Consider the following 12352-nt stretch of genomic DNA (forward strand, 5'->3'; position numbering starts at 1 on the left):
TTTACAACTTTTATGTTCATAAGAATTTTTATATGTATCTGATTTCCATGTCCTCCTTTAAAGAAATAGTGTAACAGTGCTTCGGAACGAAAGGGTTTGTGGCTAAACAATAAAAACAAGTGTTTGCTAACCTAGTGTTATAATTTGTATAATAACGAAATGATTAACCGAAACTTCCCTCCCGTTCTTTACCAAAAAAGCAACATGATTTATATTTGTAGTCTGTATTATATTATATATATTTTTTTTTATTCCCTTGATCTACGTTCACAGAAGGTAAGAATGAAACTTAATCTTTATATGTTTATTTAATATGTCAGTTCCTATATGAGGTTTAATTTTTTTTCAAGACCTTTTAAAACACTGTTTTGCGCTGTACAAATGTAATATGATAATTTTTACGATTATCAAAGGAAAAGCCTATTTGTACAGTATACATCTTTATTGATCAAGATCTCATTTCTATTTCCTCTGATTTTTCTTCATGGCCCATGATTTGGGCCATTTTTTGAAAATCTATATGGTTATTAAATGTTGGTTATTTATCAGAGAATGTAATTCTTAAAGTAAATCCTGTTTTTATTTGGACATTTTACACAAAACAATAGTTTTAAAATGTATGGAGATACACTAAAAAGAGATAAGAAAATGTTGACAGGGACAATGGTATCATATATTGATATAACATTTCTCATACATCAGTATTTCGATTTAAATTTACAACTTTTATGTTCATAAGAATTTTTATATGTATCTGATTTCCATGTCCTCCTTTAAAGAAATAGTGTAACAGTGCTTCGGAACGAAAGGGTTTGTGGCTAAACAATAAAAACAAGTGTTTGCTAACCTAGTGTTATAATTTGTATAATAACGAAATGATTAACCGAAACTTCCCTCCCGTTCTTTACCAAAAAAGCAACATGATTTATATTTGTAGTCTGTATTATATTATATATATTTTTTTTTTATTCCCTTGATCTACGTTCACAGATGGTAAGTATGCAATTTGATCCTTATATATTTATTTGATATGTCAGTTCCTATATGAGGTGTCATTTTTTTTTCAAGACCTTTTTAAACACGGTTATGCGCTGTACAAATTAATATGATATTTTTTACGATTATCAAAGAAAAAACCTATTTGTACAGTATATATCTTTATTGATTAAGATCTCATTTCTTTTTCCTCTCATTTTTCTTCATGCCCCATGATTTTGGCTAGTTTTTGATAATCGATACAGTTATTAAATTTTGGTTATTTCAATTAAATTCAATTCAATTTTATTTCGCAATATAAAAATCAGAATATACAAAGTAACGGTAAATTTTAACTATGTTTACAAAGGTTATATGCGGGGCTTTCCATGAAGGTTGCGAAAACCTGTGAAGTTGGATCGCCCATTAAAGAATGAAAAACAAAACAAAAAGAAATATCAAATATTATAAGCACACAACAATAAACTAAGTAATATAAGCAAAATACAAACACTTCAACTATATTTGTCAGAGACTGTTCTTCTTAAAGTAAATTCTGTTTTATTTGGACATTTCACACAAAACATTAGTTTTTAAATGTATGGAGATACACTATAAAGAGATAAGAAAATGTAGACAGAGGAAAATGGTGTCATATATTGATCATATAACATTTCTCATTTCAGTTTTACGATTTAAATTTACAACTTTTATCTTCATAAGAAACTTTTAGGATTGTATCTGATTTTCATAGCCTCCTAAAAAGAAGTAGTGTTGCCGTCCTTCGGTACGAACAGACATTCTTGCAATACAATAAGAACAAGTGTTTGCTAAGCCATTGTTAACATAAAAACTAACTAATATAAAGGACACGAACTCTCAAGAAATAATAACTGAATTAATAACCGAATCATCCCTCCCGTTCTCTACCAAATGAGGAACATGATTTATACATGAAGTCCATACTTATCTGTAATTCTATCTTTTGTTCTTCTGCACTCGATCGTCATTCACAGTCCGTAAGTATCGGACATAATCCTATAATCTTTATTTGATAAGTGTTTGATTTTGCTGACCTGTCTTACATGTCCAAAAAGAACAATTCACTTTTCATTCATTTTTCTGAACAATTCCACGAGGTTAACATTCTAAAATTTTCAAACAGAATGCGATATGAAGATACAGTAAAATGGAATTCGAAAAAAAAAGCTTATAATGCTGTAATCTTTATAAAATCCTGGGTACTCTATGGATTTCCATTTATTTTTCTCATTTTGGAAGTTATATTTCAATGATTCATTTTGCTTTGATAACCAATTGAGCGGAGTAGTTTCAGACATGACGTCTGTGAATATTATTGTTAAATGTAGAACATTTTAATTGATAATAAAGACAAGAAATCTTGAAAATAAAGATTAATTTCAAAGCCAAACAGAGAGAAAAGGGATATCAATTGCAACTTATCAGAAAGTATTTTCCAACTAATAATTTGTTATTTCAAATAATAGTAACTGATTAAAATAAGTTCAAATATAATGTGTCATTATTTTTTCTCAAGAGCTTTTAAAGGGATCGTTTAACAATGTTAAATCTGAGATACACGGCACTACGTGTTATCACTGTCTGTGATATGGTATAATATTGAAGTCCTAACAAAATTGCGCTTCAAAATGATCAAGGAGTGCCTCAAAAAAGTAAAAATCTTTGAGTGACCGGTTTTACCATAATTGTTTTCCCCAATAGACTGTAGTGTTATGAAAACCGTTTGGCAACCGGTTTTCAAAATTTGTAATTTCAATCATAAATATCTTGATAATTAGAGAGGCGATGGGATTGTAAAACTCATCGGCCTCCTGACTGACCTAAAGGTTTATAATTATCATTGCAGCATGAGCTAAATACAGAATTTTGTTTCAGAATCTGAAACAAAGTTACCGGATCCCTTTAAAAGATTGTATACGCTGTACAAATGATAAATGATAATCATTTACGATTATCGAAGAAAAAAGCCTATTTGTAGGGTATATATTTATTGATCTAGATCTCATTTCTATTTGCTCCGATCTTTCTTCACGGTCCATGATTTTGGCCAATTATATATAATGTATATGGTTATTAAATGTTGGATATTTGTCAGACAATGTTATTCTTAAAATAAACCCTGTTTTATTGGACATTTTACTCAAAATAATCGTTTTAAAATGAAAGGGAAAATATAGAGACAAATTAATGTTGTTATTGAAAAATGGTACCTGTGGCTACAGCGAGGTTGATAATAAATAAACACGTCTGAACATAGGCTTCTACGGGAATTTGTAGCTTTAATTGGAGTAACCACTTCATTCCATTCCAATTCATTCCGTTTTATTCCGTGAAAACTGTGGATAAATCACAGAAAAAGAATCTTAAATATAAGTACATCATAGCATCATCATCAATATGGCAATAACACAGTCTCTTTGAGAAACTCATAAAATAATATAGTATTAATGACTGCTTTGAGAGAAATAGTTGTTTTATTACGCTCAAGGGAAGGTTAGAATTGTGCTATTCCCCGAGGCTTGCCGAGGGGAATAGCCCAATTGTAACCTTCCCGAGAGCGTATGAAAACAACTATTTCTCGAATATTAAAGCAGTCATTAATACTTTTATATGCCGAAAAAAAATAGACTAAAAAATAAAAAATAAAAAATACTTTTTTTTTTTGTCGAAGGTGAGAGTCGAACCCTTGCGTAGATTGAGTGATCAATATTACACCAACGCCTTACACCACTCGGCCATCGCGCACTGTTCACATGCTCGGCAGTTTTGTACAACATATACATTAAAATGGATTGAAACCGGCTTCGGCGTGATGAATGCTTCGCAAAAGCACCCTTCTTTTACTTTTGCAATGCATATTGGCACGAACTTAGATCAAGATCTATCGGCAGATGTTGTTTTTTTGTTTTTGGAAGTTTATTTTCGTCTTCATGTCAACAATGCAAGATAAAATTGTCGGTAAGATCGATCGAGATTCAATTGTATTGAAATTACCGACCAATCCTTCGCACACATACGGTATCCTCGATCGCTCAAACCATTTTTTAACATGTAAACCTATGGGGTAACCATGGAGGCTGACCTATTTTTTTAATAACCATGGTTATTAAAAATATTAAATGTTTTATGCATGGTTACCGGGAATTTTACAGGAACAGTTGAAGTTTATGAATGCAATTCGACCAATCAGATGGCTGGATTACTTAAGTGAGGTATATAATGTACATTGTGTCATGATCTTCATAACCTATTAAAATAACCCCAGTCACTATTTTAGTCCCATCTGCATTATGGCTTTACATAAATATAGACTCGCACTGCAAGTGTCTCAACTAGACTTAATTATGGCTTGAATAAACAATGAACTAAACAATAATGAATTCCAAATCTCTACTCTAAGTGCTTCAGCACCCTCATAATATATCTTCAAATTATATCTTTACTGTTATCCTTGTTCTTGATACAAGGTCAAATGTACATACCGTGTGAGTCAAAAAAAAGTTTACACCTAGAAAATTGCTAGTCATTTTTAAAATCATCTTTGAACAGTAAATCATTATACATCTTATGAAAAAGTGTTTTATCCCAAATCATTTGGTATCATTTGTGTGTGGTATGTGTTCACGCTTGGATGAACAGGAGGCATTGTTTGTGAGAGTACAAAAATCGACTTGCGCCAAAGTAATGCCTACAGTATTGCCTCGTTGACACTTGCCCGCATTTTGGTCCCGCACTGCCCAGCTCTATGGCGTACCCCAATAAACAAATTCACGTGAAAATCACGTCATTATCAAGGTATCGACTTGAACAGATTTACATTCTTCAAACACTTGACATTTACGTGATTGTGTTAACACGTTTCTTGCACTAGGTCACTTATAAATCACGTACACTAAATCACGCAATTGTCACTGGAATATCACCAATATAATAACGTGATTATCCCTACCTTGGAGACCATGGTTTGTAAACCTAATACTCCCGTTTTTGTTTGGTTATGAAATTACATCTTCATAAACGAAATTATCACATTCTTTAGAAGTTTTAGAATCGCGTCACAGAAACACGTGAGGCGTTAGTGATAGTTTTAGTCAAAATATCTGGGTGAAATTCACGTGAATATTAAGAGGCTGACTTGAGATGAATCATGTTCTTCATTCACGTGAAATTTACGTCGAAGAGGAAATATGTTACTATAACCCGCGTTTAACCCAATAATTACGCAAATGTTACACAATAAAAGAACCAAAATAATGGCTTTCTCATCCCGTTTTTGAACATCGTGTTTTGGATCTTCCATAATTACGTCCAGGCGCGCCGGAAGCAGTTTGGGATTGGAGGGGTTGGGGGGATGCAAACACCCTATAAGAAAAAGCTAGTTGCAACTGGTCCAGTTGATGAACCAGTTAATGCCAACTTTTAACCCTGGAAATTGAAATGGGCTAAATGATCCAGTTGATCCAGGCCAGTTAGAATTCAACTGGTCTAGCTGAGCCATTAGAACCATTTGGTAAAACTTCCAACCAGTTGAACGGCAACAACACTTCAATACTGGTACGTCTGTATTTCCAATGTAAAGGCATTGGTAATAAGTAGACTTACATAATTTAATTAATCGAATTTTTTTCATATACTTGTATTTAAATGAAATTATTTTAGTTCATAGTTAATGTTTCCCTTATTCATGTGTGTGCGTGTGTGTGTGTGTGTGTAAATTCACATATCTTAGTTAATGACTGATACATATTTAAAACTTTTTCTGTAAAGTGAAAACAATTCGAGTATCTGGATAATGGTCCGATCTGCTCACCCAGCCAAAACTATTTTTTAAAGCCAGGTGGTGGTGTGATGTTTTGAGAGGGAGGAACGTGTTGGAATCCGGTATGCATGCTTGCCTATCATTATGTCGGGCTGACGTTTGGTGTTCTTTCGAGTTGTCGGGAACGCCCTTTAGGAGTTTTTTTTAGGGAGTGCATACAAAATGATCAGGTGCGTGAGCCGGTCTATTTATTCATTGGTGAGGCATATTATGCAAATTATAGAACTTGGTAAATGATAGCATGATGGGTTCGGTTAACATGAACAGTTTATTGGGATGCCGAACTGGTGTCGTTTGGGGGAATTTGGTTTATTGGGATCGTGTTTTTATTTTTAATTAGAAGGTGCGTATTATGATTAGGTACGCGGGCCGGTCAATTCACTGTAATGCATTTTAGGAAAATCATTTAACTTAGTTATGACGAGGTTCCGTATTACAATTCAAGGCATTTGTTAAGGGATAAAAGCTCTTTGTAATATATTTTTTTTTAAATTAGATTACGGTTATATAACAATACAACGTATTTCTCATCGACTTGTGCAAGAAGAAATGTTTAGAATTGAGATGAGGAGTTCTGTCATTGGTCTAGTTAAATTGACAGGGAAAGGGGGAGGCTCTTGCTCTCGGATGTATACGTATTGTGTATACCGAAGAGCAGATTTGGGTTGTTTTGTGTGGGGATGTTGTATGTGTAGTGAATATGCTTGTGTGTATGAATGTGGTGGGTTGTGTGGTACGGGGTGGAGTCTGCTTACATCTTTTAAAATATAATTCGACGATAAGTATGCATGTATTTTTGGCTGCAGATAGTTTTTTCTATACATTTGCTGGAGTTTATGGATGTAAGGTTTTGGATACAATTACACACAAAATAACATGGCAGTGAAATTATCTTTCATGACATTAAATGTTAGAGGAATAAGAGATAGGTTAAAAAGAGTGAATATTTTTGAATGGTGCAAAACTAAAAAGAATAGTATAATTTTCTTACAAGGAACATATAGTACAGTAGAGATAGAAGAGCGGTGGAAACAAGATTGGGGAGGGCCAATGTTTTTTAGTCATGGGTCAAACCATAGTAGAGGGGTTCTTATTTTATTTTCTAATCATTTAGATTTTGAAGAAAACAAAATTGAAGTAGATGAAGAGGGGAGATACATTATTTTTAAAGGTGAAATACAAAGGGTTAAAATGCTATTGGTTAATGCTTATTTTCAGTGATGATCAATGTGATCGGAACTATTTAGTTTTATTAGGAGGTGATTTCAATAGTATATTGGATGGAAAATTATGTGGGGTCAAAAACACCTGTGAAATCTCGGGTTATTGATTTGATTAAGGAATTTTTAAATAAATACGATTTAGAAGATATATGGAGAAAAAAATTCCGAATGTAAAGCAGTTTACTTTTCGACAAAATTGGCCGGTTGTGCAAAGCCGTTTAGATTATTGGTTTATACCTTGTAGTGTTGAAAAATCTATTACGCCAGATCATTCTGGCGTTGGGCTAGAATTTAATGATTTGGTTGATAAGTTTGTTTTGGGGAAATCATATTGGAAATTTAACAGTAGTTTATGTATGGATAAAGATTTTGTTGAAGAGGTGAATAAGGAAATACAGGAATTAAAATCTGAATGGTCATTACAGATTTTGAATAAATTAGTATTTTGGGATTTTTTAAAGATATAAATGAGAGAATTCATTAAAACATACTCGCACAAAAGGCAAAAGCAAGGAGCGTTGAAATAGAACTGTTAGAACTGTAATTTAATATATTCCCAGATTTTAGTTTCAAATAATTGTAATTATGGAGAAGGGGCTGAATAATTGACATCTTTTCAAAAGCGACTTTGGAGAATATTCTCAACAACAAAAAACCGAGAAACATATTGATTGGGGGGAAAATCTGTTCAAACCCCAAACAAACATTTCACAAACGTCGAATTATTTTACAAAGGTATCCTTCTCATCAACGCTGTAAAGGTAGTTAACCATATACTGTTCAAATTACATAAGCAAATACAGGTGTCGAAGTCAGAAACAAGCTAATTAAATATAAGTATTGTCCTTTAAATTATACTTAATAATTACGTGTTATCAATTAATGATTTTTAACAATAATGAGACATTTAAAGCCCCTCTAAAGCGTTGGGGGCCTCAAATTCCAAAAATGTGATCGCAAAATGTCACTTCAATTCTATAATGATGTACTTACTTACTGCCCATTATGCCTCCTGGCACATAGGGCAGCAACAAAAGTCTTCCACTCCTTCCGATCCTGGGCCAGTCTTTGGATTGTATCTCATGTGTGGTTCAGGTCTTTAATCTCTCCTTCCACAGTTCTTCGCCAAGTGGTTTTTGGACGTCCCCTCTTTCTTTTGCCTTCTGGTGTCCAGAAGGCAAAAGAAAGGCTGTTCGTGTGAACAGCCTTATGATGTTACGAAGGCTGTTCGTATGATGTCATCTCTGTCCTTTCTCATTACATGCCCGATCCATCTCCACCTTCTTCTCGTGATGATGCTCTCCATGCTGTCTTGATGGCATTGGGCATACAGTGCTTCATTTGAGATGGTGTTTGGCCAGAAAATGCGGCATATTCTTCTAAGACTCTTTGTGTGGAAGACTGATAGCTTGCTAAGGTCGTTTTTAGTCATTCTCCAACATTCAGAGCCGTACAGGAGAGTGGAAAGGACACAGCTCTGGTACAATTTTAGCTTGGTCTTGGTGCTGTACTGCTGCGATCTCCATATATTATTGAGCATTCTGAGTGCATTTCTGGCTTTATTCAGACGGTTCTTAATGTCTTTACCTGCGCCTCCATTTTGCCTGACAGTGCTGCCCAGGTAAGTAAACTCCTCAGTTATAGGTAGGTCTTCCCCGTTTGCTTGAATTGGTAAAGGATCCGAGATGTTCAGGGTCATCACCTCTGTTTTCTTTTGGCTGATCTTCAAGCCAATTTGCTGGGCAAAATCACTGAGTCTGGATGTTTTTTCCTGCATATGCTGGTGGGTGTGTGAAAGTAGAGCGAGATCATCTGCAAAGTCGAGGTCCTCAAGTGTAGAAAAGAGGGTCCATCTTATGCCTCTTTTTTGGTCTTCAGTTGCCTGTCTCATCACCCAGTCTATGGCGATATTGAAGAGCAGTGCCGACATGACACACCCTTGCCTAACTCCAGTCTTCACTTGGAACTTATGGTTACTGTTTCCAACTCTGCATGTGAAATTGGTGTAAAAGCTCTTAATTACAAGAACTAGCTGCTCTGGTATCCCATATTTGCGTAGTATTTTCCAAAGGCTGTCTCGGTGGATGCTATCGAATGCTTTTTCAAAGTCAACAAAATTAATATAAAGTTTCCTCTGCCATTCTGTGCATTGCTCTATGATGTTACGAAGTGCAAATATCTGGTCAGTGCACCCTTTTCCCTTCCGAAAACCTGCCTGTTCCCTTCTGAGATTTTGGTCAACAGCATCTATGATACGTGTAATAATTATCTTTGCCAATATTTTGCTTGGTATTGACAATAGAGTGATGCCACGCCAGTTATTGCAGTTTTTCGGGATCCCTTCTTTGGTAATTTTATGATAACTCCCTCTGACCAATCGCCAGGAACTGCCTTCCTTTCCCATATAGCTGTGAAGAGTGGCAAAAGAATTTTTGCTGCTAATTCTGGGTCCGCCTTAAAAAGTTCTGCGTTGAGATTGTCAGAGCCAGGGGCTTTACCATTTTTTAGTGATTTAATTGCAGCTATTACTTCATCTTTTAAAGAAGAAGAGGCTGACATACAAGAGGCAGAGGTGGACTTGGATGTCAGCAGCATACCACCAACTAAATTAGTTGGTGGTATGCTGCTGACATCCAAGTCCACCTCTGCCTCTTGTATGTCAGCCTCTACTGTCGGTGGTGGTCTATTCAATACCTCGTTAAAGTGCTCGGCCCATCTAGCTTCCTGTTCTGCTTCTGTTGTAAGAAGCCTCCCCTGTTTGTCTTCAATAGGTGAATTTGTGGTTCCTCTATACTTGCCACTGATTATTTTAGTAATTTTATATACCTTTCCTTGTTCTCCTATAATGATGTGAACGAGGATATTATAAACATACACTCCTGCAGAGATTTACCCCTAAAATGTATTCGAAGACGAATATTGATGACAGGATACAAAGTCCGGGTTTTCTGTTGTAAGTGTGTTTTAATAATGAATGACATCCTTTTTCATATCATTATGCAATTTAAGTGAAATTTTGTCATCAAGATCACGTGTTCCACATTCATAGACTACATATAGATAGATAGATAGATAGATATAGATAGTTTATAGGTTTCCACAATATCTCATTTTACAAAGAGTGTAACAACATATTGAAAATGATTATTTTATACATGTACATACAATGCCGGTACCCACTATTCAGAATATTGTCCATTAAGTTTAACTTAAGAGATAAAGTGGCGGAGCCTATGGAAAAGCAGAGCTTGTTGTGGATAGGCTCCTTAAACTAAAAATGACATAATTAACTAAAGTAAAGTTTATAAAATACAAATACACGCTAAAACAGGGAAAGGGGGATTACAGGGATACATGAACCGATACACACAATTAACTACAAAAGACAAGGAAAAGCTTATTGAAACAATATTACAATATAGTTTGTTCTCGATATGAGTATATTATAAACATAGTTGGTATGGTCATACCGTTAGTTACTCATTGTAATGAACAAAAGTATACAGTTTGGAGACAAGAATAGTCAGGAATGACAATATGTATTCAAATAATAACTTTTCAATTTTCTTCTGAATACATGTACACTTACAGACCTTTTAATCACAGAAACGAGATAATTCCAGAACTTAGGACCTGTATATATTAAGGTGTTTTGAGCAAAGCTTGTTCTCGTTCTAGGAAGGTGATAGGAAAACGCCTGTCGGGTAGAATATTCGTGGACTTGATTTCTTTTCTTGAACAAATAAGATAGTGCCTGGGGCAGTTCGTTGTTATTCAGGTGAAACATGAGGCAGCCTAATTGTAAATTAAAAATATAGTAGCATTACATGTTGTTAAGTTTTCAGGAAATGTTATTCTTAATTTTTTTTAACATTTTACACAAAATAATAGTTTTAGAATGTATGGAAACAAGAAAAATAGATAAGTAAATGTAGACATGGGAAATGGAATCACATATTGATATAACATTTCTCATAAGTCAGTATTTCGGTTTAATAAAATTTGGAGTGGACTATTAGGCCATTATTATTATTATTATTATTATTATTATTATTATTATCATTATTATTATTATTATTATTTAAATTTACAACTTTTATCTTCATAAGGATTTTTATATGTATCTGATTTCCATATCCTCCTTAAAAGAAATTGTGTTACAGTACCGCGCTTCGAAACGAAAGGGTTTGTGGCTAAACAATAAAAACAAGTGTTTGCTAACCCAGTGTTATAACTTGTATAATAACGATATGGTTAACCGAAACTTCCCTCCTATTTTCTACCAAAAGAGCTATATGATTTATATATGTAGTCTGTATTATATTATGTAATTCTTTTTTCTTATTCCCTTGATCTACGTTCACAGAACGTAAGTATGGAACTTAATCTTAATATATTAATTTGATATGTCAGTTCCTATATGAGGTGTCATTTTTTTCTTCAAGACCTTTTGAAACACTGTTATGCGCTGTACAAATGTAATTTGATTAATGAGTACGATTATCAAAGAAAAAGCCTATTTGTACAGTATATTGATCAAGATCTTATTTCTTTTTCCTCTCATTTTTCTTCATGGGCCATGATGTAGGCTATTTTTTAATAATCGATATGGCTATTAAATGTTGGTTATTTGTCAGAGAATGTTATTCTTAAAGTAAATCTTGTATTTCTTTGGACATTTTACACACACAAAATAGTTTTTCAATGTAGGGAGATACACTATAAAGAGATAAGAAAATGTAGACAGAGGAAAATGGTGTCATATATTGATAATATAACATTTCTCATTTCAGTTTTACGATTTAAATTTACAACTTTTATCTTCATAAGAAACTTTTAAGATTGTATCTGATTTTCATAGCTTCCTAAAAAGAAGTAGTGTTGCCGTCCTTCGGTACGAACAGACATTTTTGCAATACAATAAGAACAAGTGTGTTTAAGCCATTGTTAAAACGAAAACTAACTAAAATAAAGGACACGAACTCTCGACAAATAATAACGAAATAATTTACGGAAACTTCCCTACCGTTCTCTACCAAAAGAGGAACATGATTAATACATAAAGTCTTTACTTATCTGTGATTCTATTTTTCTTCTGCCCTTGATCTTTGTTTCACAGTGACTGGTAAGTATGGGACATACTCCTATAATATCTGTTTGATAAGTGTTTTAATTCTGCTGACCTGTCTTACATGTCCAAAAAGAACAATTCCTTTTTTCATTTATATGACGTCTGTGAATATTATTGTTAAATGTAGAACATTTTAATTGATAGTAAAGACAAGAAATCTTG

The 12352-nt window shown here is 33.7% G+C and overlaps 1 protein-coding gene across 1 annotated transcript in view; it reads left to right on the plus strand.

Moving 5' to 3' along the window:
• The window catches only part of LOC100893764, a 59683-nt gene that overhangs the window by 22661 nt on the left and 24670 nt on the right, over nt 1–12352 (plus strand). Inside the window, exons 16-17 of the mRNA XM_030984972.1 lie at nt 11426–11428; nt 12179–12184. Coding sequence (XP_030840832.1) covers nt 11426–11428; nt 12179–12184 — 9 coding nt within the window. The remainder of the gene's footprint in view (nt 1–11425; nt 11429–12178; nt 12185–12352) is intronic.

The sequence above is a fragment of the Strongylocentrotus purpuratus genome, unplaced genomic scaffold, assembly GCF_000002235.5.
Source record: "Strongylocentrotus purpuratus isolate Spur 01 unplaced genomic scaffold, Spur_5.0 spur5_scaffold_14, whole genome shotgun sequence".
NCBI classification, from domain to species: Eukaryota; Metazoa; Echinodermata; class Echinoidea; order Camarodonta; family Strongylocentrotidae; genus Strongylocentrotus; species Strongylocentrotus purpuratus.